General features: G+C 45.6%; 1 protein-coding gene across 8 annotated transcripts in view; it reads left to right on the top strand.

Moving 5' to 3' along the window:
• Nhsl1 (NHS like 1) overlaps positions 1-26,688 on the top strand; it is a 228,704-nt gene that overhangs the window by 89,791 nt on the left and 112,225 nt on the right. For 3 of the 8 annotated variants that reach the window (XM_006986093.4, XM_016004697.3, XM_016004696.3), the window contains exon 1: positions 7,954-8,941. The exons of the other annotated variants lie outside the window; for them this stretch is intronic. In XM_006986093.4, the coding sequence (XP_006986155.1) occupies positions 8,746-8,941 (196 nt within the window). In that variant the 5' untranslated portion in view covers positions 7,954-8,745. Of the gene's footprint in view, positions 1-7,953; positions 8,942-26,688 lie in introns of those variants that run through there. 8 annotated transcript variants of the gene reach the window in all.

The raw sequence follows: 26,688 nt of genomic DNA, 5'->3' as shown, positions 1-26,688 counted from the left end.
AGCCGGAGAGATGGTTCAGTAGTTAAAATACCTGCTGCTTTTTACAGAGTACCCAGAGTCAGTACCCAGCACATGCATAGCAGCTCACCTGACACCCTCCTTTGGTTTCCATAGGTACCAGATGCATGTATGATGACTGCATGTGTGTATATATAAATACAGGCAAACACTCATACACATAAAATAAAAATAAGTAAATGTTTACATTCTCATTGATTTTTTTTTTATGCAGTTGTTTCCAGAGGGAGAAAGGCTTTGGGGGGGGGGGGCTATAGGAAATTTAATTTGAAATAATAAAAGATTTCCTACTAGAGCCTGGAAAAATAGCCCATTGGTTAAGAGTTGCTCTTTCAGAGGAGCCAGGTTCAATTCTCAACTTCCATGTGGCTACACAAACATCTGTGACTGAATCCCAGCACCTTCGAGGGCACCAAGCATGGGTACACAGATATACATGCAGACAAAAACATCAGTACCCTTAAAATAAATAAAAACATTTTAAAAAAAATACTGCATTACATCTTTATAGCTTGATTTGTATACTACTATTCAAATTAGAACCGCGTTGACTAAAAAATGTAGTGTTTTAAAATTATGTCCTCATAGACCTTACAAATACAAAGGCAGGCATTATTGGCTGAAAATTGAATTTTTAGTGGAATCTCAAACTGAAAACTTTCTGTTTTTTAAGGTGCTGTTTTTTTCCCTTATTATTCATGGTGTTTATATGTAACAGAAGCGAAAGGACCCAGAAAGTGAGTGCTTACGGTCACCAGCTCAGTGTCAAGTGTTCAGATCATTAGCACAAGCACTTTTGACTTTGTTGTTGTTTTGTTTTTTGAGACAAGGTTTCTCTGTGTAGTTTTGGAGCCTGTCCTGGAACTCGCTCTGTAGACCAGGCTGGCCTCGAACTCACGGAGATCCGCCTGCCTCTGCCTCCTGAGTGCTGGGATTAAAGGCATGTGCCACCACCGCCTGGCGGTATTATTGTTTATATACTACCAAGTCATTGTGTGTGCTAAAGTATACACTGGCCAGATTCAGTGGTGTGATAGGCAGTTCTTAGATTTTCAGGGTTTTAGCAGCTGGCTGTAAATTATTGCCAACTTGAAACTGACCTTGGTGGGAGTCCTTCCAACACGGAAACTGGCAAATACTGCCAACCAAGGCGTCCTCCATGCCTCAGCTCCCACCCCAGAGAGCTTCGATACTGGAACAGCACCCGTAGATCAAATTTCTCTGGCCACAAGAATCTCAGCCTGGAGTATTTCTCATCCCAGTCACTGAACTCCTGGAGCCTTGATTCAAGGCCCTGCTTGGGTCCCCACCCCCTTATGTAACATAACCCCCTTTTGCTGTTATGTTACAAGTGACCAAATAGTTGTGTCCTACAATAAACATTCGTTTCCTCCCAAGCCAGCCCCTATCTTTTGTATTTTACAACCTGGCTCATTTCCTAGGAGGGGATCAATACATACTTTGATTCCTTTTTCTGGGCTCTTTTCCACCCCTGGAGATAACTCACACATTGAGACAAACTGTGGCCTTGACAGATGCATGTCCCCTCTACCCCCCCCCCCCCCATACACATATATATTTGTATTTACCTAGATTTACTTATTTGGAGGCAAACTTGAATTTAGGTTCTTTGTGTGTGCTTTGAGACAAGGTCTCACTGTGTAGCTCAGGCTGGCTTCATGTTCAGGGTCCTTCTGCCTCCGTCTATAGGACGCTGAGATAGCCCAAGTGCGTTATTACACCGGACAGGAATTGGGCTTCCGAGTGACGACGCTGATCAAAAGCCTTTTAAGCACTTTGTACTCATTTCTGCTAACTGACATCGTTAGAAGGTTCACCCAGCTCGCTAGAAGCACTGCCGAGTGTTGTTGAGATGAGCGCGTGTTTCTGACTTGGAGTGGAAATGTAGTGAAAGCTGGTAGAATTGAAAACAAGCCTGTGGGGCGGCGGGGACCACCTGGACCCAGTGTGCTGTGTAAGCCAAGGTGAATATAGTTAGAAAGCTAGAATAAAAAAAGAACGCATGCGTTGGGAGATCGCTTGGGTTGACTGAAAACTTGTTTTGGTTATAAACATCGACCAGAAATAATAATAATAATAATAATAAAAAACCCAAACCAAAATGTCTTTCCACTGCATCTGATTAGTTAAGTTCACTTGACAGGGCCCCTCAGGGGCACCCCTACCCATCTCTCTGGGGAACCCAGGAGAGTGTGAGACTGCTCCTCTGTCTGCTTTTGGTTTAATGTTCACTGCAAAAATGACTGGGCTAGGTCACTGAGATTATGGAGTTTTGGTGGATGAGAGCCAGTGTTCATGTCTGGACGAAAATAAGACGGCCGTGGAGTCCTTTTCAAAAGGAAGCAATATAACTGTGTGAGCAATGAGATTCTATTATTCACTCTTAATTCAGATTACATTTCTGTTATCAGCTTAAATTTTGATTTTGGGGATTGGTGATAAAAGATTGATCACCTTGAAGGTCTAATTATGTCCTTATCTTGAAACATGAGCCGAAAAGAAAAATTGAACATGGAAATGATGGCTCCATTGTGTGGTCCTTCACAAGGAATCCCTGTCCTTGGGGACACGTTGGCTCCAAGGTGAACTGTTCATTGCTAGCATCTAGCTGCTTTTTGGAGTTCAGAATTGCAGGCCCTTCCTGAGATCTGAATCAGACTCTGTAAGTTTAATAAGATCCCCTGTGATTTATGTGTTTAATAAGCCTTATAAAAAGCTGATTGAGTAGGAGGAAACATTAATAACCACGGCAGTCACCGCAGAGACCACTGGAAAGGTGGTAAGAGCAATGAAGTCAAGATTTTTAAAGAGTGTTTGGAGTTGCCTTTCAGAGTTTTACCCTCCCTCGTTCCTCTGGTATCTGAAAAATCGCGATGTTGATGATGTTTTAGGGGATTCTCTCACCTGAACCCCTTAGATGGGGGCTAAACTGGGTACAGACTTTGCCTTTTGGGCTCTTGACTGCTTCATAACCCCTGATGGTTTCTGTGCTCTGGCACCAGCGTTCTATGTTCTACCACTGCTGGTGATATTCCTTGCAGTGTGCTTTCACCTCAGGGGACCCAGGGGACTGGTGCTGCCATATTGCTCCTGTATCAAGTGATCCCACGGGGGGCAGGGCTAAGGCTCAGGGTGTCAGATCTTCACGGAGGCCTCTTCCGACTCACAGATGTGGAACGGTAGACAGACGTGTGCATTTAGTCTCATCCTGTGAGGAGAACAGCGTTACTCATTCATGGAAAGGGGCAATGGCTTCTAAAGCTAGACCTTTTAGCCCAAGTTGGCACAGAAGTCATGATCTCCGTGCCTCGATCCCCGGAGCATCAGGGTTACAAATGTACAGGCCCATGGCAGGCACTTTGCATTTTTCTTTTAAGATAGGGTTTCTTGTAACCAAGGCTAGCTAGTCTCAAGCTCCCTCCCCAGCCGGGGATGACCTTGATCTTCTGATCCTCCTTGCCCATGTCTTCCAAGTGCTGGGGTTACAGGCACACACCACGCCCTCCCCACTCCCTGAGCTAATATTTCTTCCTTTTGAACATGGATGCGGTGGTAGGTGAGTGTGAACAAAGGGAGGAGAATTTAGTGTACCGAGGAGAGTTTGGTTGTGGTTGTGGGACTCACATGACCTTGCTTTTGTGGTTTTGTTTTGTTTCTTAGGTACAAATAACTGGGCCACCCCAGATCTTGGGAGGTACAGACAGGAGGGTCAGAAGTTCAAGGTCAATCTTGGCTTCAGATGGCGAGTTTGAGCCCAACCTGAACTACTTGAAACCCTGCCTCAACCAAACAAATACCAAACTAACCAAACTAACCAAACTAACCAAGCAAAACAAGCGGACACCTCTCCCTCCCAAATCAGACCAGCAGCAAACTATCTCACACCATTTCGTTTTGTATGTGGAGACGGACTTTTAATTATTTGTGTGTACAAATGACATAGGAAGATTTCCACTTAACTCTGCCCTTCAATTATTCGTGAGCAGTGGCAGTTGGGACCGTACCCTGTCCCAGAAGTAAAAGGTCCCTGAGGGTTGCCTGGGCGATTTGGGTGGTAATGTGATAAGGGCCACATTGCACTGCGCTCCCCTCCCCCAGTTCAAGCTGCCAGTCGCTGTGTGTGCCTCCTGCCTCCACTTTGTCTGTGTTCAGTTTGGCTACCCATTACCCCCCCCAGGGTGGCCCGGCCTACCCACCCAACAACCGGCCTCTCCCCCATCCCCTTCTCGTCTTGCCTCAACAGAGCAGCTGAGGTAGACATGGATATTAGAAGTCACAGTGCCCGTTTGAGGGTGTAGAGGCCAAAAGAACTCAACGGCACTTGAAATGAATTCCTGCTCTTGGCTGGCATTTTCTACAGATGGCAAGAAGCGTGATTTCACGCCTGATTGGTGGAGGGAGGGGTTTGTTCCTTGGTCTGTTCTGCCGTGTTTAACAGTTTTTATTAGATGAAAAACTTTGACTTGACAGTTCTCGGGGTTGTAAGGATGCTGGCACAGAGCGAAAGGCTTCTAAATGTATCCAATCTACCCCGCTGGCTTAGGTAGAAATAAATCTCTTCGAACTCATGGGCATTGACTCAGGAAGATGGTTCTAGAGCTTTCCCTAATGACATATTTCAGTGCCTCTCAGTTTTTATAGGTAACTTTTATTTAGTTTATTATTTACATTATTTTTGAAATAATACATTTTCTTCTAATATTGTTGGTAGTGGCTGGCAAGTGACCGACAAGGGCCAAAGCTTCCTATAAAAGAGGCAGTCAGCCATCAGCCTGATACGGATCCATCCTGGCATCCAGCCGCTCCGACCCTTGGGTTGCAGTCCCACACGTAAAGGGACCAGGGTGCTAGTGGGAGGCAGCTGTGACAAAGCCCTTGTGTGAAAGCGATACATTTCATTCTGCGAGGCCCTGCAGACGCCCGCTGAGCATGTCATCTCAGCAGGCTCCCTTATCTGCTCTCCCAGGGCCCGAAGCAGAGCCACGCATGGCATGGTGGCAGGAGGGAGCGATGTTGGCACACCGGATGACAGCCGAAGTTGCAGGATGACAGCCTGATGGTGGGAGGGGACACGGGGAAACCTGGCACAGCGAGGAGGAGGAGCGGGGTCGGATCTCTTCCGTAGGTCTGTTGAAGAGGTATGAGGAGGGTGTGTTCTCTTAGCTTTTCATGGGGGAAAATGGTTAAATTTTTGTCATCTTTGAAGATTCGGACGGAAGTTCTTTGAGAAAACCAATGATTTCCTAAAGCCCAGGCTGCCCCTCAAGACCAGTATTATGAAGAGCACAGTACTTCATGTGAGGTGTGAGGCACACAGGCTCCACAGCCCTGGCTGAGAGTCCATTGATTGAGGTGTGTGGTCTTTGTAGTTGCTCAGTGAATGTAGTTTGAATGGATGTAGTAGCTTCTGAGGCAGCCCACTTAGGCGCTTCTGGAACTCACATGGCGCATGAATAAAGCTAACGTGTCCTCCAGGGCTGACTAGAACTGTTGTATTCGCTGTCGGCCAATAGCAAATTTGACCCAATAGTAAAATTACTTAATGTATGTGACTTTCTTTGTATTAGCAAATATGCAATCATCGAGGCCAGTGGTTCTCAACCTTCCTATTGCTGTGACCCTTTAATACAGTCCCTCACGTGTGGTAACCCTCCCCCTAACTATAAAATTATTTTGTGGGTACTTCATAACTGTAGTTTTGCTGATGTTATGAACCGTAATGTATCTATCTGATATGCCACCCCCAGGGAGTCTCGACCCATGGATTGAGAACTGCCGAGCTAGGCCATAGACTAGAGATGTTAACTACATGGAGGATTTGTTAATTCTGTTTTGAGGTTTATAGGAACAGTTTCTCTAAATCCAGTTTCTTAGTTTGCCTACATCTAGGGTAAAATAAATTTTTTCAAATAGCTTCAGCCGTCTGTATAGCTATAAATGACTTTAGGGGAGGGTCTTGAGTCTTGGCTCTAAATAGGCCAATTATTATTCTTGGGGGCTTGGAGTGAGGTTTCTTCTTGCCTTTCCATTAGCTTCTTGCAAGGCTGGGGCTATGTGAGGCCCCACTGAATACTCGGTGCTTGGGTGTATCGAGACTGTGTACATACTCCAAGAGGCCTGTGGAAGAGAATTCAGCTTCACCTCTGGTACAGGGAACAGCAAGGGGTTGATGATGAAGCTTAGCTGTCTTTAAGTTACAATGCAGCTATAAGCCGGGAGGTGGTGGCGCACACCTTCAATCCCAGCACTCAGGAGGCAGAGGCAGGCGGATCTCTGTGGGTTCGAGCCCAGCCTGGTCTACAGAGCGAGATCCAGGACAGGCACCAAAACGACACAGAGAAACCCTGTCTCGAAAATTCAAAACAAACAAACAAAAATACAAACGCAGCTATAAGATGTGGACAACATGTTGGAAAGAATTGTGCTCAATGTTTGGGGTCCATGGAGTCTTAGAGGGCAGGAGCATGTAGTGGGAAATGGTCCCACGAAGCTCTAAATAGCATGGAGGACTTGCACGTTTTTCTATGGTGCTTTTAAAAATTCCTTATTTTATATTTTAAATTCTTTTTGTTTTCTGGAGACGGGATATCATGTAGCCAGGCTGGCTGCTATTCATACAGTGAAGGATGACCAGGAGTACCTGGAGGTTGGGTGCCCGCACCACTGTGCCTGATAGTAATATCATCATCTTTGCTCTGGTAATAATGGCCAGCATAGATCTATCATTGAAAATGAAGCAGACCCAGCACACCCAGGAGGGTGAACCTCTGACCCAGTGATGTCTCATATAACTCGCTCCCCACCCCTGACCATTGCTCTGGTATGACGTATGCTTGAGTCCTGTGTCTGTAACTTGAAGGATTTAAACGGCATGGCCTCTGGAGACTCCTATTCCTTTTAACTCCTCATCAGTGCTAACTGGACTGTTTTTTTCACTTGGCTTTCCAGTCTTGGTGTCTTCCTCTAGTGTAGCATGAGAATTGACTGTCCTCGGGACGCTTTGCTCTGTAATCTTCTTCAGAGAGCATCCCGGACCTGGTATGCTGAATTAATCTCCTTCATAGTCACCGTGAGTTGTAATAGACACGTGACACAAAGTTTGCTTTTAGAACTTTTTGTTTTTCCAGACAGAGTTTTCCTTTGTATCCCTGGCTGTCTTGGAACTTACTACTCAGTAGACCAGGCTGGCATTGAACTCAAGAGATCCTTCTGCTTCTGCCTGGGTGCTGGGGTCAAACGTGTGTGTCGCTGCCATGGCCACCACCACCACCACCCAGCTGCTTTTAGAACTTTTAGTTTATTTTCTAGCAAACTTGTTGGTGTTGATAATGACTAATTTGTTGCTGTCTGCCTCACTCTGTCGCTGGGGGGCGGGGGATGCTGACGTTTAGGCCCAAGCCATCAGTCACATTGACCTAGGGGAGGTGCTACACACAGGCCAATGCATTGCAAGGTAGAGTCCATGTGCTTTGCTTTATAGCTCGCAGTTTATTGCCTTAGCATTGTTTTCAAATAGGATTCTCTCTGAAAGGGTGGCCATTGGAAGGAAGGCAGAGAAGGATTACCTGGGGTCAGGCTGAATGGAGTGTGCTGGGCCCCACATTCTGCCTACGGGTGGCCGGAGGGGAGGCAGGAACAGGTGCGCAAGCGTGGCCGCATCTCACCTTTGCTGAAAGCAGGAAGTGAAGTGATACTGCTTACCTTATCCCTGATAATGGCATTCCTTAACCCCTCTGGGAAGGCGGGGACTCGAAGCCGCATTAAAAGCACGTCTGGTGATCACACTTTTTCCCATAAGTGGGTCCCGTAATTGGCCATCCGATTCTTTTTGCGATCCGCAGACGTCTACACTCGACACAGGCTTGCATTCATTCCCATTGCTTTGCAGGAGTTCAGAAGTTTGAGCCACCACCGAAGTGTGGTCTGTGGAGGGGCGGGGCTCTCTGTCTCCAATGAGGTGCCTTCAGTGTCGGGCAAGCCTATCATCTCTCGCAGGAGTGCTTGCTCTGTAATCCAAGCGATAGCCACGCAGCCTGTTTTATTGTTTGTGGAGTCCTGCGGCTAGGAGCGCTTCCCAGACGGGAGCGAGAGCAAGTGAGTGGGCGGTTTATGATTCTGCCCTTCGCCGCCGCCGGGACGACCGAGCCGAACCCTTTGGTTCCTCCTAAGTAACCTGTGTGGGTGAACTTTAAACTGGGGGCCTGCTTGACTCTGGATCTTTTTCTGCCGGGTGGGGAGTTAGCTCCTCCACCAGAAGCTGGCTCTCTGCCTTCAGAAGGAAGGATGCCCTGGAGAGGCGTAGGATTACGTTTAGGGATGCTAGCCATACAGCCAAGAGTCGGGGTACCGTGGCTCTTCTTTGCAAAGTCTTGGCAAGTGTGCCTGAAATGACCACGCCGTTTCTTCTTCTTTTTAAAAGCTTGTACTTCTATTTTATTTATTATTTTTTTTTTTGCCTGTGGACCGCCCTCCAGAAATTGGTGCCTCAATGTGGCTAGAATAAACCCTTTTTGAAAATATATCTTTAATCCTTCCTTTCCCTTTTAATCGGGCACACAGAAGCACAATGCCTGCCCGACTCCCAGCATCGTCTGGATAAGTGGAAAGGGGGCAGGCTCCTTTCAAGGACCAGGGCCAATTCTAAAAAGCCAGCTTTTTGTTTGTTGGGCCGCCTTTTGTCTCTAGAGGATTTTGATGTGAAAGAAGATGAAAAAGGAAGGCACCTCAGGTTCCTTCAGACTCAAGGCAAGCCCAGGCTCCCTCTCACGTGCCGTGAGTTGGATAAATTTCTCTTCCCTGTCCAGGCAGACAAAGAGGCTGTTTCGCAGTGATGGAGAGCTGTCCGTGTGTGGGCAGCAGGTGGAAACAGATGATGAGAACTGGATATACAGAAGCAGAAAAGGTGACTTGGTTTTTGTTGTTGTTTTTAATGGAAACATCTTTCAAAAAAATTGTTCTATTGAATTCTTTGTTCCTATCAATGATTTCTTGTCATGCTCCCCCCGCCCCCCGCCCCCCTGAGTTTTTTGTGTGTGTGTGTGTGTGTGTGTGTTGGAATTCAGCACTGTTCATTTGTTTACTTATCCAAAATTAAAAACTCCTCCAACAAGGTCCAGCTTGTGACTGTAGCCTTCTGAGAAGGTTAAATAGCTCTTGTTGGCTGTGGGTGTTCTCCGCTCCTTCCCCGATCCATGCCGTCCTGTGACTCTGGTAAAGTCAACTGGGAAGGCATCACCCCAGATGAGATCTTCTAGCCTGACAGTCCTGGTGAGCTGCGTTCTGCAACTGCCTTGAGAAAACTTGGGGGTTTGTGGATGGTCTTTTTGCAGCTTTCTTCTGAGAAGATGAATGAAATCCGTGACTGTGAATGCTTGAATTAGACAGGTGCTGAGTGTGACCCGCGGGGAAATGGACGCACAAGGGGGTTGTTGACCTTGGCCAAAAAGAGTTTGGGATTTTTGTCAAGTTTCTGTTCAGACCAATGTTGGTGTCTGTTCTCAGGCATGTTAGACGCCTCCTGCCCCCACCCCCCCTCCCCCAAGGTAAGGAAAACTCAGTCCTGCTGGAGGACGGCGGGGGCATTCTGGTATTTCATAACACCCCCTATCTTCTGTATAGAATTTCTGACATCTGCCTATTAGGATGTGGGCAGTAGGGGCTGAATTATCTCTGTGATGGTCTCTACATTGGGTGTTGTCCAAAGTCCAGCAGGGAAGCACTGTGGTGTGTTATAAAGGAACCTAGTCCAGACATTGCTGGGACTGTGTGTGACTTGTTTACTGCGTTCTTTCCCTGCCAAGAGAAACCTTGCTAGAACCTTTCGGGGACCCATTCTTCCCCCTCTTCTGGGAATCCTAACTGCAGACATGTGAGTCAACTAACCTGGGTGCTTCTGGGTCCATGATCGTTTCTGTGCGCTCTGAGAATTAAAGACAGCTCTTTTATAGGGACAGTGGGTGTTAACCTGCTTGTGCTTGTCTGTTGAACTGTGGCAGAGGAAGGACTGGTTACTGTTCTTTGAAGATGTCAGTTGTCAAGGAGGTGGTCATCAGTGATTCACCCATGCTGAGCTTTAAAAAACCTGAGTTTTGAGTTACACTCTGTAATCGCTTGCTGCCTGGAACTATGTAGTTTAAGTCTGTGAACTGCTTTTCTAAATCAGGAATAAGCTTTGGTTTTGGTAAGTGGCTGGTCCATAATGTTTGAACCAAGCGTGTTTGCAGGGTGGACACCACAGTGCTGTGGTTGCAAGGGAGAGCACTTTAGACTCCTTTGGCCGTTGCCGGAAGTTGCTTCTCAGGACTTACTTTGTGCCCAGCCAACCACTGTCAAGTGTCCGTTGAAGATTGTGTACGTGTGAGCATGTGGCTTTAGTACTTTCACTGTCCGTGGTTCATCTAAATGAACACTAAAGGGGGAGAGACTGAATCTGTATGCGTTAGGTTTATTTGGAAAGTGAAGCGAATACTGTGCACTTGACTTGTAGAGAATAAAGAAGTCATTGTGAAGAGCGAGGGGCAAGTTCTGAAGGAAGAGAGGACTTGTTTATTTCCAATACAAAACACCGTGCCTTTTATCCCTTCATGTAATAGAGGGCACTGTAGTCTCCTGTATATAAATGGGGAGGGGGGGCTACTACAGCATATACATTTATAGGTTCTTAGAAATAATTGGCCCAGAATAAATATTGTCATTTTGACATATGGAGTTCGGCGAAATCTGTAAAAAGCTGGCTGTGCATTACAAATCATAGAATTACATTCTGTTTCCATATTTAGCTTACGAAAGAAAATTGGCTCTCTTCCTTGACATACTGTCTCAGGGGCATGTACTAACAGTTGGTCTTTATCCCTCATAACTCTTTCCTTTGGAGAAATGTAGAAGTGACATTTGTTTACATTAGTAGATCAAAAGAGGAACCATCTGTAAGGAAAACCATGCAAGGTTTTGAGTTTTGTTCTGATGAGCATCAAGGAAAGCTGAATCTGTAGCAGGGATTACCAGTCATCTCAGAGGATGCCCAGTGGCCATATTAAGACTGGGTTACAAATTTAAAAAAGTACCTAAGACCTACTGGTATGATGGGAATATGAGGTGTCTTCTATATCCGACTCCGAGAACACGAACAAGTCTTTTGATTCATATATAAAACGTCTGCCTTCCCCTCACTGCTCCCTTCAGTCCTGACAGATGGGGCGGGCAGTGGTAACCTGGAAAGTCAACCTTCCTTTCACCCAATGGGGTGTGGGGAGGCTGGTTCTGCAGCTGTCTCTGGCTGCTCCCAGCTGCTTCAAGGCCAGGCTGTCGTTCCTGCCCTCTGTCGCCAGGTAACGCCTTATGGCACAGCCAACCCACTGGATCCTTGGTGAATAGTAAGTTGTATTAACACATCCATTCATGTTGCAAAGTAGAAGGCCTTTTTATGGCGAATCTTTAGGCTGAAGAGTAACAGTTACAATGCAAGTTTATACATGGTTACATTTTTGGGAGGAGTTTGTTTGTTTGTTTATTGGGACAGGGTCTCTCTACATAGCCTTGGCTATTCTGGAACTCATTATGTAGACTAGGGGGGCCTCAAATTCACAGAAATCTGCCTGCCTCTGCCTCCTGAGTGCTGGGATTAAAGATGTGGGCCACCATGCCTGGCTTTAACATCGTTACTTTTGAAGATCAGTGCCTTAGCCTTTGACTTTGTTACTTATACCCCAGAAACTAAGGTAAAAGGATAGCTTAAGATTTCTGCAGATTCTTTTTGTAAATTAGAAGTGACCAATAGGCATCTTTCTACTACGTGACTTTTCCCTGTGTATTGAAAGTTGCCTGAAGCTGAGCTGGAGAAAGAGCTCAGAGGTTAAGAGTCCCTACTGCTCTTGCAAAGGACCTGAATTCCATTCCCATGACCCAGGTCAGGTGGCTTACAGCTGCCTGTCACTACAGCTCTAGGGCATCTGACACTTAGAGGCCATCTGCTCTCCTGTGCACATCTCTTCTTCTCCTATATACACGTAATTGAAAGAAAAAGAGAGGCCACCAGAAGCTTCATATAAATAGGTTCAAAGCCATCACCAGGAAGCACTCAGACTCACTTTGTCACAGTACATGATGAGTTTGAAAACTCTCTCGTACTGACATTTGTGCTCCAGGAGGTAAGAGTGAGCACTCAACACGGTGATCAGTTCTTCTGTTCTCGCTGTGATATGACCCACTTCAGCACACCACGCTTCAACTTCATCAGCTGTAAACGCCAGAACGTGAAAGTGTGAGCATCATTGAGCTGGATGTGCAGGAGAAAGCGGGAGTGTGGTTGACAGGGGCCTTCCGTGTAACTTCCTTTGCGGTGACAGGAAGCAAGGCTCCTAGGAGGAACCTTGCTTACTGAGTTCTGGGCAGAGGCCGTGAGGATGCTCAGAGTCTGCAGTCTTGGAAGTTTACACTTCTGTGGAAAAGCACAGCAAGTGTCTGAGAGGCAGTTAGCAAAACCAACTGTGGAAAAGTACAACGTGAAGGCTGAGGGAAGGCCCGGACCAGGGATTTTGTCTGAAACCTTTTCATGTTTTCTGACTGTTAGCGTGGAATTAAGCAGTGTTTAATAGGTGATTCTTCACCAGTATCACTGAAGGTTCTCAAGGAAAACTAATGACCCATGCCTAGTCTGCGCTTCCCCTTTCCTGCTCGCTGAAATAAAATAAAAAGAGGTAGGGTAACAATGGAGTTGTCTTCTTATGGCACAGAGCACATTTTGTTTCTGGGTAGAGGCATGATTGATGATCCTGGAATTGACAGGTCTACCGACAGAGAGGGTAACCCTCGTTTTAAATAACATTTTTATTCTTTCCCTGTTGATTTTTTTTTTTTTATCGTCATCTCAACTTAGTAACGTTACCAAATCTGACTTGTCTATATTTCAGTCTATAACTTCATGGGGCTAGAGATACAGCTCCTTGCAGACTACATCCCAGGAGTGAAGCCCTGGATTCAATCCTTGGCACCTCCTGCCCTATCCCCCCAAAACCGGGGGGCAGCCTTTGTAGGCATCAGGGGTAATGAACAATTTGTACCCTAGATAAGCAGTTCCTGAGTTTAGGAGCTGTAGGTAGGAGCTGTGTGTTATTTCATCCCGGTATCCCTCCTCAGAAGAGAGTGGCAGAGAACAGACGCACCGGTCCACAATGGATTAGTAACGACCAGATATTATAATGGAGAAAGATGGTTTGCCGAGACCCAATGCAGCTGGTTCAAGTTCTATTTTCATAATGATAACTGGGTTCTATTTTTTTTTAAATACCAAACACCTTTAAAATGATGAGACTCGAGGACAGCGCTGACGTAAGGCAGCCGAAAGGCGCTGGTAAATAAAGGAGCATTGCAAATTCGTGCTTCAAACCAAACCAGCTTTATTTATGCTGAGGGTCACTCTGTTGATCAGGAAAGTGGTTGAATGGGTTTTTATCCTAACAGAAGCACCGAGACAAATGTTCTCAGTTCTCTTCTTTTCCTTCTTAAATTCCCACTGAAGTTGGCGTTCTGTGAGAGAGACAGAGAGAGACACTTACTCTTTTCTCGGGTCTACCAAGACGGCCCTTCAGTGACCTTCGATTGTTTCTTTTTATTCTGAGGTTGGCCACCTCTGTTGTCTCAACTACCTTGTTTTATCGCAAAGGGGGGGGGGACTTTTTTGGTAATTAAATTGTGGAGGTCTTATTGAAATGATGTTTGGTCTAATATCCTCCCTTTATTAACTTTAGAAAGTTTGTGGGCTTGTTTGAGAAGTAGACACTTCCTCAGGTGACTAGAAGCATGGTAGTAAAAAGGGGGCTTTTCACCAGGGCTTCAGTTGGAAGTGAGTAATTTTTGCTTTTTTGTTCGTTGTTGAAATGTCTTTACTAAATGATGAAAGATTTTTGAAACCGCTTTATTGCTTTATCTATCTATCTATCTATCTATCTATCTATCTATCTATCTATCTATCTATCTATCTATCTATCTATCTATCTATCCATCCATCCATCCATCCATCCATCCATCCATCCATCCATCCATCCATCCATCCATCCACCCATCCACCCACCCACCCACCCATACACCCACCAACCCACCCATCCATTCATCCATCCATCTATTTATTTGAGACAGATTCCTACTAGGTAGCCCAGGCTGGCCTAGAACTTGTTATGTAAACCAGACTGGCCTTGATTAACCAGCTTCCAAAGTGCTGGGATTAAAGGTGTATCCAATTCTAAAACCCAGCTTTTGAAAGTTTTTTTTTTTAAACATATAGTCGTAAAATAATTTTGAGAAGTCCTATATATGTACAAGTATTCAATCTTGTTTCTTATTGTTATAGAATACACTGCGTTTCTATGTAATTTTAAGGGTCTTCTTTGACTATAACATTTTCCATCAAATTAAAGGGCTTTTGTTTGGTTTCTTTTCTCCTTTTCTTTTTTGAGACAGGGTCTGTAGCTCCGGCTGTGTAGACCGGACTGACCTGAAACTCATAGACCTGTCTCTGCCTCCCAGGTGTTGGGATTAAGATAAAGGTGTACACTACCATGTCTGGTGAGTGATTTTTTTTTTTTCCCTAGAGGCAGGGTTTCTCTGTGTAGCTTTGCACCTTTTCTGGAACTCACTTGGTAGTCCAGGCTGGCCTCGAACTCACAGAGATCCACCTGGCTCTGCCTCCCAAGTGCTGGGATTAAAGGCGTGTGCCACCACCGCCCGGCTCGTGGTTTTATTTTTTTAATGACTGTATTTCCTATCGAATCATTCAACTCATTCTAGTCTTACTACTTTTACTGCTCAGGGTCTACTGTGCTTGCAGTCACCTGCTGATCCCTATCTAGTGTGTCTTCAGCTCTGTCCTGGGTGTCCCTCCTCACCTGCTCTTTGTACTCTCCTTCCATTTTGATTCATCCTGGAGTCCACATTATTTCCAGGGTGACTTTTCTAAGATGCATATTTGCTCACCTCAGTCTTTGGGGCTCACCACTGTCTACAGAAAGAAGCCCTATCACTTAACATCGCATGGAACCCCTGCGCTCTGACCTGTCTGCGCCCTAACCCTTACATTGTGACAAGATGAAAACGTACTGTCCTCCCCCTAGGCCAGGAGTTGGATGGCCATCCTTCCTCTTCCCTTTCCCAGAATGCTGCGGGCTCCTCCTGGGCCTGTTGACTTCCTATTTAACCTTCCAAACTCACAGTGAAACTCTGGGTCGTCTTCCCTCATCCCCTCCAGGCAAAGCTGATTACTCCCATCTCTGTTATTTCTCTGCCTTCCTCATCCCCTGTAATTGCCTTTATCATACAGTGGGGTATACTTATTTGTCTGAGTCTTGAACTTCACAAATTGCCCCTCCTCCCCAGGCTGGGTGCTTAGTGAACTATGGCTGAGTGTGTGTAAGGGAGGCAACATAACCTCTTTGAATTCTTTGATGATGCTGTTTGCACAAGCGAGGCACCACATGCTTGTGAATCTGGCTGAAGCATCACCAGGTCGCATGTGGCTCTGTGTTGAGTAGCTGAACTCGGAAGGTAACAGAAGCCAAGGTTGGCTGTGTGGGAACGTAACATCGGTGGCAGCCCGCTGTTTGCCGTTGCCGCTCACAGACTGTGCGTGCATCAGGCACCTTGTGGAAACGTCTGATTATTTTGACTGATGAGTAAAGCTGACTTCAGCGAGCAGAGATGAGGTGTGAGAGGAGCGATGGCCGCCTGGTAAGGAGAGGCTGCGCTGTGTTATTGTGGTCTACTCCGAACCGTTTCCCTTCGCTTTCGCTGTTGGGAAGGCCAGGCTGATTCTAACCCAGCATCAGTGATCCTGAGCGATCCAGTCCAACGCAAGTCTTTACTGGGAACTCCTTGGTAGTTTTCCTTCTTAGACAGTTTAATGGTCATGTCATTGATGTGTTCTCTTAAGACCCAGGCTGTGTGTTTCCTGCTTGTCACCCAGCCTCTCCTTCTCTGCTAGGACACTGAGCTTCTCACTGTGTATAGCACGCGGTGACACTTGGCCTCCCCTTTTTCTGGAGCAGCTTGTCACCTGCTTCTCTTTCTCTGTCACTGTCAGCCTTCACTCAGCAGTCATCTCAGTCACTGTGTCGATGGTCACAACAGGCTCTCCTCCTGACCCTTAGGTCATCCATCCCCTGTCCCCGCTTCAGAACACGCACCACCATTGAATATATTATGTAGTTTACGTGTTTCTGTTCAGTGTTATCTGTCTCCTCCAAGTAGAACTGAGCCTCCCAAATAGGAGAGACGTGCCCCGGCTTGGTAGCCTGATGCTTAGTCGGTGTTCGGTATATTTTAACTGAAGGAGTACGTGAGGTTGGTGGCTGCTTAGAATTCCTGGATATTTTGTTTCTGTCACCTGCTCATTGTCTTTATGGGGACAAGCCACATAAACTCTTTATGATGAATGGTATACTAGCTAGTCATAGATCAGTAGCAGGTGTGGCTTTTTTGAATGAAAAATGTGTGATTTTTAGATACCACATTGCCTTAGCGCAGGGGTTCTCAACCTTCCTAATGCTGCGACCCTTTAATACAGTTTCATACAACACCTCACGAAGAGGGCATTGGATCCAACTATAGATGGTCGTGAGCCACCATGTGTGTGCTGGGAATTGAACTCAGGACCTCTGGATGAGCAGCCGGTGCTGTTAACCACTGAGCCATCTCTCCAGCCCGGGGGCCTTTGTGTTTGAAGAGCTGCTGTTGCTTACTAGATGCAGTCAGTCAGCCTTCTGAGAAAGCCATACTCAGGAGCAGGCCTCTCCCAGGTGCCGTGTGTGAGTGGCTTGAATGGTTACCCGAGTGGAATCCCTTGGACTTTTCCTGCAGGAGGCACTCAGTAGGGTGGGACTCAACCTTGCCATTTTCGTGCTGCACTCTTAGTTTGGAAAAAGACTACCCTGAGAGCCATAATGAGTGGACAATAACAGGAGCAGGATGGTCAGAAGGTAGAAGGAATAGGCTATCGGAGAGTAGAGATCGCTTGGAGTTGAGATTATAGTAAGAGGGCAGAAGAATGCCCACGTCCGGTGACTTGGTCGGATTTCCGAATACGCTTCCTGCATGACTAATTGTGTGTCTCGGGTGTTTTAGATGTGTTTTAAGACACAGCTCAACATTTCTTTAGCGTGGTTGAAAAGAATATGGCGTGAGGTTAAGACTTCAGCTGGTCACTGGCTAAAGGATTCTGGTTGTGCAAGGAAGCCAGCAGGTGGGAGTTTGATGGCCTGTCCTTCCTGAGGGACAGTTTAACGTAACAAACTCAAGCGACCGAGATTTCTGTAAACTGTGTCTTTTGATTTTTGTCCAGCCCCTCACCTCTGTCTCCTGAGGTTCTCTGTCCTTTTGTAACTAGAAACTCCATAGCTCCGGCAGAAACTGGGTTTCCAGTGTTGCTGGGGTGCGTTTTGAGATAAGCTGGAGTTCTTCCCAAGCACAGGTGAGTATTGCTTTAGTCTTGATTGCCCGGGGATCCTTTTACAAAGCATACGACTACAATTGGCAAGTTCACCTTCATGGCTGGTTGTGGCTGGCGCTTGGTTTGGTTGCTGTGATCACCTTGCCTGGTGGTTTCTTTTATTTACATAACACCCCACCCCACCCCCAGTGATAGAAAGTACAGAGCTCTGATTTCCTGGAGAAAGAGATTACATTTCTACTTTAAAGCAATTGCATTGCTTAGTTAGTCAACACACTCCATTCCTCGTATAAAAAAGTGGTTGAAAAAAATTTTTTTTTCTTTATTAGCTTCCTTTAGTGTGTTTGCCTGAATGTTGCCTGACCTGAGAATTCTGGCTGGCTGGCTTAAAAGTGGATTTTGAGATGGTGTGTCTGTTTTGTGTATGTCTTTCATCACGAGGCTGGAGTGAGGTGGTGTCTCGCCCTGTGTATTCTTTTGGATCATCTGACCTGGGTCACGTCCCACTGTCTGAGACCTGTGTTGGTTTATTGACTCTTATGTCACTGTAGCCAGGCAATGCTGGCACCGCTTCCCTGAGAAACATGGATGCTTATGTTCTTGTTCTCACCACTAATACTCTGAACAAAAACATGATTAGAAGCTGGGCGGTGGTGGCGCACGCCTTTAATCCCAGCACTCGGGAGGCAGAGGCAGGTGGATCTCTGAGTTCGAGGCCAGCGAGTTCCAGGACCGCCAGGGCTGTTACACAGAGAAACCCTGTCTGGAAAACCCAAATATATATTACTAGTTTCTGAAAATTAATCTGTGTGTGTGTCATCTCCCTACCTCCTGGCCCCCGAGATAAATGCTCATTTTAGAATCGGGAAGAACCTTCTACAGTGGAACCATGGTGTGAATCCTGGCCTCTCAGTCACCAGAATGCTGATTGCAGTTGATCAGTCAGAGGTGTTCTGATGTTTAGCTTGTGTCTGGAGTAACACACATTCCTCGCTGGGTTTCCTAGTCCACGTGTGCTTTACCTCTGTGCACACACAAAGTCTTTGTGAAACGGATTGCCCACCCTGCATGTCTACATGAGATACCCCCAGTCTTCACTTATTCTCCCTTATGAAGACTAAAAGGTTAGTCCTGACCCAGTTAGTTGTATTATTGCTCATTGGATCCCAGCCTTGAGGCGGTAAAATGATACTTTATGCCAGCATCACTTCTCAGTGGTGTCTTCTCTGTGGACCTGACGCCTCCTTCCTGACAAGTAGAAATGACAACGTTCAGCAGCTTGTTGCTGTTAGAAAGGTCCAGAAAGCCTCAGGTACCTTGAGTTCCAGTGTGGATTAGGGCTGCACCTCAGAAAAACCAGCTTGTGACAGTGAATACGGAAGCATCTCCCCTCCGCTGGGTTTCCCTCGGTGCCACTGGCCCAGGACCGAGCGAGCGTGGAAGAAAAGCAGCCCTTGAAAAATGGCGGCGGCGGAGCTGAGCAATTTCCAGTTTCCAGTCTCATTGCCTGCCTCGGCGTGACATCGCGTGACATTGAAGTGGCTGCTAATCATGCTGGCTGATTCCTTGCACCTGCCGGCTGACCCTAGGGGAAGTCTGTGAATAGCAATGTCTGGCCAGTGTCTGCCGTATTCATTATGCTTGCTGCTGTCCATCCCCCAGAAGGGGGAAATTAGTACAGACTTTTTATTCACTTAAATTTCCTTGTGTGTGTGGATGCGTGGATGCATATTCATGTATGTGCATGTGTATGTGTGTGCACGTGGAGGCCAGGGGCCAGTGTTGAGTGTCTTCTTCCTCTGTTTTCCTCTGAGCTTCCCCTTGTCACTTTCTGAGACAGTGTTTCTCATCAAATCGGGATCTCACCAATTAAGCCGGAATGGCTGGCCAGTGAGCTCCTGAGGTCTTCTGGTCTCCGTACAAGTCCTGCCCCACGCAGTGGCGGGTTTACAGAACTACCGTGCTGGCATTTTACATGCATGCTGGTGATAAAACACGGGTCTTCATGCTGGGATGGCAGGTACTTTACTCACTGAGACGTCTTTCAGCCTCTTAAACCGACCCCTAAATTGTTAAACTCTGGCACGTGTGTAGTGAAGAGCATGTTTTAACTAGAAGCCTCATTATCTTAGAAACGTCAAATAGTTTACTAAACTGGTGGTTAGTTACAGATCATCCTAGTGGCACTGTGCTAGCCTGTGCCAGATGGAAAACACTTTTGTTGTTGTTGTTGTTGTTGTTGGGATTTCTATGAGCATTATTTCAAGTCAGGAAGAAAGGAAATTTACTTTGTGGAAAGCTAAAGTGATTTGAAATGTTTGGTTCCGAACATCGTTCTGTATGGTGCTGTGTCTAGAGCCTGTTTACAGATCAGAGTTGACACAGCATCCGCACACATCTGACCTCATTTCATTGTGACGGCAGTCCTGTAAGATGGCAGGACAGGTGGCATTATCCCCTTCGGTGGTGAGAAGGCAGGTCCTGGATGCTTAAATGACTGATTTGCAGCCAGCCAGGGAAGAAATGATGTAGAGGGGGTTTGAATCCACTTCCTGTGGTTTGGTTCCACCTTTTCCTGTGTGACACTTCAACTCGGCACAGTCCAGAGTGTCTGTGAATAGTCATCTCCAGCAGCCATCTGGCCTGGTCCTCATGGGCACTGGGCTTGTGAGCATCTTTGTCTTGGCAGGAACTGAATTGAATCTCCACTGCCTTGTCCCTTGGTGTAGTGACTACTTTGCATTTCTCTTTCGCTGTCAGGCTTTCTTTCTTTCTTTCTTTCTTTCTTTCTTTCTTTCTTTCTTTCTTTCTTTCTTTCTTTCTTTCTTTCTTTCTTCCTTCCTTCCTTTCTTTCTTTCTTTCTTTCTTTTTCCTTCCTTCCTTCCTTCCTTCCTTCCTTCCTTCCTTCCTTCCTTCCTTCCTTCCTTCCTTCCTTCCTTCCTTCCTTCCTTCCTTCTCTCTCTCTCTCTCTCTCTCTCTCTCTCTCTCTCTCTCTCTCTCTCTTTCTTTTTCTTTCTTTTTCATCTGTGTATTTGGGCCACCATGCTGTGTGCTTTGGCGTTTATAATTTGTGATCTTGTGGAGAGGGTCTGAGCAGTCCATTTTATCCCAACTGTATTGATCTAGAGACTAATGAGATCCTAAGCCACAATCCTGAGTCCCCTGGTCAGAGGCCAATGGGATTCCAGCTTCTTGATCTCATTTTCAGTGCGTGAGTTTGTCAGAAAAGTGGTCCTGTGATATGCAGTTGTCCGTTACATATTTATCTGCCATTGGCCTTTCCTTTTCCAGTACTATTGAGTTCGTACGTGTTTGTATCACCGTACAGTCCCATCACTGCATGTGAGCATCCCAGTGCTCTTTGTAAACACTGACGTTTAAACACCCCTGTAATCCCTCTGGGTTAAGTTAGGTCTCTTAACTTAGAAAGCAGGTTTAACTCAAGCTTTGGCTTCACCATTAACCACTCTCCCTAACAACACTGAGTTTGCCTTCCCCGTGACTTTCTTTTTCTCTCTTTTCCAGTTGGTATTGAGTCAAGTATGTTCATTCGCTTGACATTCCCCCTCCCCCCCCATTTTCTTCCCCTTCTTTCTCCCTTCCTTCTTTCTGTTTTGGGATGGGGACTCGTCATGTTGTCTGTGGTGTATTTAAACTTGTGATCCTCCTGCCTCTGCCTCCAAGTGCTGAGATTTCAAGAGAGTACTCTGATGCTTGGCCAAAATTTCTATTTCATATCTTGCATTCACATCATTTGAGTTTTGAAAGTAGAGACATGGTGAAGAAAGACAACTTTCTGTTACTGACAGCCATATCTCCAGTGAACATTTTTGATCCCAAACTTCAGTGAACAGTTGACCCTCATGAATACAAATGGGAATTATATGGAATAAGACTGAGAAAGTTGGTTCTCCTTATTTTTTCTTCTGTCAACTGCTAATAATCTCAATATGTGGCATTCACTCACATGATCTTCTTATAATCTGTTGAAATGATATAAGACCCATCTTGGACCCACTGTAGCTGCTCAGTAAGTCCTTCAGTTTATACATAAGACAACTGCAAAAAAAAATATGTTTAAAATGCAATTTAAATTTGTACTCTGGTTTATTATAAGAAGGATACAAAAGTGTTTAAGTGCAATTTAAATTAATTGAAAACAAGACTTAAAATTTTTGTGACACAAGCAAGAATGGAAGCTCTGGGAAGAATAACAATTTTCCTGTTTCGGAAATGTTTGTGAATTCGTCAGTGAGGCTCACTCCCGTAGGAAGGTCTCATTCCCAATATATTTACACCGCCTTGGTTATAATTCTTAGAGGGAATGACATGTGTAAAGTATCTGTTCTGATGAAATGAAAATTCAAAGAATTCTGTTTTCTAATTAGAAAAACCAACGTCAATAGTTGGTGAGGTGAAATTAGTGCAGCAATGACCATATAGTTCCTTTTCTCAGCTCCATTGGTGTGCTTTAGTAAATATTTGTGTGTGATAACTAAATCAGGGATGTGAAGGACTCCTATTAGACTTACCTTCCCAGCAGGCTTAGCAGCTGAGACCCTTCCCGCCCTGTGGTGTTTGTTGACTGACAGAAGACGTGAGGAGCAGACAGGTGAGTCAGATGGCTGAGACTAGCAGACCCGTGACTAGCAGGGGGCCCTGGCCTTACATTCTTTCTCCCATCTTAAATGGTATTGAGAGTATGTTCTTTTCTATTCTATTCGTTTCTTTAGTTTCGACATTCCTGACTGATGTGGAGGTCAAAGGATGGATTCCTCTGCTGACCTCCCAGGGCATGCTTTGGAAGTTTTTGCCTTTACTCTGTCTCTCCCAGAAGGGTTTCTAAGCAAATGTGCCCGGGACAGGCAACTTAGCATTGCAAAGGCAGAGAGGGAGACGCCTGGGCCCTGAAAACAGGCTCTCAGTGTCCATTTTATTTCACTCAGAGACAAAATGCATTCATTCTGTTAGAAAAAAGGGGACGGGTGGGGAGAGCAAACCCATGCACCCCGAGCTGCAGCCTTTCTTTTGTTTGAACTGAAGTCCCTGGAGACGGTTGAGTGACTTTAGTAGATCTGTCAGAGTCACACCTGCCTCCAGAGAGGCAGACACATTTTTCAACTTTCAATGTGGCATTCTGTGTTTGACATACACCTTTTCCCCCCCTCTTGAGTGACTGTAGATTTATTATGGTTAATAGTCAAATTTGTAGGTACACGGAATAAAAATAGAGCATAAGTAAATTTCAGCCTTTTAACCATAACAGAATTGTAAATCACTTGGGTTGAAATTTGACGTTGCTGATGTTAAGCCAGAGAGAGAGGGGGAACAAGAGAAATGAAAATTGAAGAGTCCCTGGCTGTGTTCCACCTGATCCAAGAGGAGAGCTGTGTTGTGGGATGTACTATGCTCTGCAGACCTGGGCACTCTGTGATCATCATGGGCTGCGGCGTGCACTCCACCCCTGAAATTGCCCTCCCGATTTTAAGAATCATTTTCCTGCCTATTTTTAAATTCCTAAGGACAGAGGAAAAGACTGGAGGAGGCCAGCAGTGGTGGCTTCCTCAGACCATCATCGTTACCAAGTCCTCTGGGTCCCGAAATAACTTGACCATTTCAAACTGCCCAGCCCCGCCCGCCGGAGGAGACTTGGCAGCTGGAAGGGAAATGATTCGTTTCTTCCTTGAAGTGTGGTCACTCGGGTTAAAGTGGGTCAAAAGTTGGCGAACGTGGGGATTTCAGAAATAAGCTACTGCCCCTTAATAGAAATTCTGCAGGTTTTGTTTGTTTGTTTTTGAGATGGCTCTCCCTTTCCACAGTCCTGCCTCTCTCCTGACTGTTGGGATCACGGGAGTGAGCTACCACGCCCCGCTGAAATTCTCTAATTCTGGTTAGAGCTTTGAGTTTCCCAAATATATAATTGGTTTAAAACAGTTGTCTTAAATTTCAAAGTCGTAAGGCACTTAAATATTAGAACAATATACTTAGTTCTCTAGACAAAAATCATTGAGAATTTTAATTTAGCTTACTACATCCTGATTGTTATTTAGTGTGGGGACGGGTGGGGAGAGCAAACCCATGCACCCCGAGCTGCAGCCTTTCTTTTGTTTGAAAGAAAACAAACAAACAAACTTTCTTTCTTTTCTTTTGTTCTTTTGTTTTTTTTTAACCTTTCTGCTTGATTATAAGTAGTGATAGCTGGATACTCTCTTTGGTTTTGAATTTGTTTTACATATATATATTAGTAGCAGAACTTGGGGCTCTCATGACTGGCTGCCCCATGAATAGTTCTGACTTAGGCTGGTTTCTAAGAACAATTTAGGGTAGTGTCTTCTCAGGTAGATGAACATGCTCTGTTTCTGCTGTAACTCCTTGGATTATTCAGATGCCCAGGGAAAGCATGGTGTACATGATCTCAGTGGTTCATTTTTGGGAGTCCATTTTTCTGAGGGTATGGGGGAAATGTGATTGATCCGTGTATTTTAGAAGTCGGTCCCCCCAGGAGCGAGTTGAAGTGTTGAGACGAGAGTACAGGATGCTGGGTCTGCTCTGGGTGGTTATTTTTATGTCCTCTGACCTGGGCCCTTCACAATACGATCTGTGTGTCACAGACACTGACAAGGGCAGAGCTTTGAGAGAGAGAAAATACAGACTCCGGCAGTTTTGGTTTTCTCTCCTATTACATATTTCATTGTAAGTTTCCTAAGAAGTGGGACTTGAGGTCACTATTGTGACATCTTTGGGCATCCACCCTGCAGCTGGACATGGCAGCCTTAATATTCTTATAATACAGGCCTCCAGAAAAAAATTCTTTTCTTCCTTTCCACATCTCTCATCTTTCAAATATTTAATTAACACAGAACGAGGGCGGGGCACACTGCTTCCCAAGCCTGCTGTGGTGGACTTGGCTTGGGAGAGAATCTATCTGTGTTTGCAAATGAGACCAAAGAAGTGATTGTTCCTAAAAATTCCATCATTCAATCACATCATTAACAGTCATCCGCTGAGTCCTCAAGAGGGTGTTTTTATCTGATTGTACAAATTTACGACGGGTTATGGTATGAGACTTGTGTGTAATAGTGTCAGTGACCAATAAATAACAACTTTTGTTTTGTTTGTGAGACAGGGTCTAGCTATGTAGATCAGGCTGGCCTCAAACTCACAGAGACCCTCCTGCCTCTGCCTCTCCTGGGATGAAAGGTGTGAGTTACCAGGTCCCACCAATAATGAGTTTTAGTAAAGGTATCCATAGGGGGAAAAATCACTCCTATTTATTTGATTTTTAAGAAATACACTAAATATTTATGATTTTTTTTAATAGAAATACCCATAGTGTTGGACATATGTCTCATCTGGGTTTTGTATCTTTCTGATAATTATGTGCTTTTGAATGTATTAGTGAAGTAATAACTCAGATTGTATGTGGTTATGCTACAACATGTATGTTCACCCATCCTGTCATATTCCAGGCACCCTTCGAGTATCCAAAGCTAACTGCAAAGGAGCAGGTCCTTGCTTTGAGGAGCTCTCATTTTAGGTCAGGCATGGAGAGCTGGGTGAGTGAAGTGTTGTTGAGAGCCCCAGGGGGATCAGTTCTTTCTGGAGAGGGAGCTGCTCAAATAAGGCTTTAGTGAAGTGAGAGAACAGAGTGGGCGTGGAGGCTGCATCCAGACAAAGCGGGTGACAGACTCGTCAGAGATAGCCAGGGTCGGAGGCTGTGGGCTGGGACGCGAAGCCTACTGAAGGGGCCACTTAAGAGCATGTGGGCCCAAAAAGAGTTGGCCAAATGAAGTGAGTCTAGTTCTAGAGGAACTCTTATTACTAGACGAGGGGTGTGAGATTTGTCCTGTGTGTGTGTGAGTAGGTATGTGCGTGTATACATGTGTATGTGTTTTTGTGTGTTGTATATATGTGTGTGTGTGTATATATATGTATGCATGTAAGAATGTGTGTATGTAGTGTATATGTATGTATGCATGTGTATATGTGTTCATGTGCATGTATGATGTGTGTATATGTGTATAGGTATATATGTGGTATGTATGTATGTATGTGTGTATATTACATAATATCATATAATATGGAGAAATAATTTTTTCACCATGGAGAAACAGAATGATTGAGTCCTTTTAGAAAGGTGTAGTAGGAATGAAGGTGGATCGAGGTCAGATTTAGTAAGAAAAGAAAACAAGATGACTAGAAAGGTACGAAGCAGGGTCTAGCTGGAAGCAAGACAGCCAAAGGTACTCATTTGGGGTTTGCCTTTAAAGGAGGAAGGTTTAATTCTGCCTTGAGGTGATCAGCTGGCTCCAGTGGTTTTGGCCCGTGGCAAGGCAGAACCCCAGCAGAAGGGCATCCCAGGGCAAAGGGCATCACCGCTCACCTCGGGGCAGCCAGGAGTTAGGGAGGTGTGGTACAGAGACAAGACTTCATAGTTCCTGCTCCTCCAGAGACCTGCTTCCTCCACCTCGGCCCACTCCCCCAGAGCGCCTTCAGCTAAGACCTCATCGCCGCGGTTATCCTTTGATGGAGTTAGTGTTCTCATGATCTAATGCTGTTCAGTAGCCCCACCAGCTGGGAACCAGACATTTAGCACACAAGCCTTTTCCTGGGGATACCGACCGCATCCAAGCCATAACAAATCCTGCCCTGGCCTGGCGCCCGCTTCCTAATGCAAAATCCATTGTGCTAAACTGTAAGCCCTGCCAAATTCAACGGTCCCGACATGATTCAAAAGTTTTTACCTAAAATCTCTTCTGAGACTCAGGCTATGAACCCATTTGTTTGTTTGTTTGTTCTTTCTTTTGTTGTTGTTGCTGCTGTTATTTTAGTTATGTGCGTTGCACGTACAGTGGCCTAGGGTCGGCATTCCCATTTCAAGCAGAATAAATGGAGACATAGAAAGGAAGGATGGGGGTGCTGGAGAGATGGCACAGTGGTTAAGAGCACTGGCTGCTCATCCAGAGGACCCAGGTTCAATTCCCAGCAACCACTTTAAGATCTGACACCCTCATTACAGACATTCCTGCAGGCGAAACACCAATGCACATAAATAAATAAATTATTAAAAAAAAAATAAAGAAAGGAAGGAAGGATGGAACTAAGCAAGAACAAAACCCAGCAGAGGAAATGTTAGGTCCTAGAGTCCTAGAGTTCCAAGTCTGGCAGCTGGGGATGGTGGCAGTTCCAGCATCCTTGCAGGCTGCAGCCCAGGT

Source organism: Peromyscus maniculatus, chromosome 16 (assembly GCF_049852395.1).
Source record: "Peromyscus maniculatus bairdii isolate BWxNUB_F1_BW_parent chromosome 16, HU_Pman_BW_mat_3.1, whole genome shotgun sequence".
Classification (NCBI taxonomy): domain Eukaryota; kingdom Metazoa; phylum Chordata; class Mammalia; order Rodentia; family Cricetidae; genus Peromyscus; species Peromyscus maniculatus.
The sequence above is the reverse complement of the archived record's forward strand: the minus strand, read 5'-3'. Positions and strand labels throughout refer to the sequence as shown.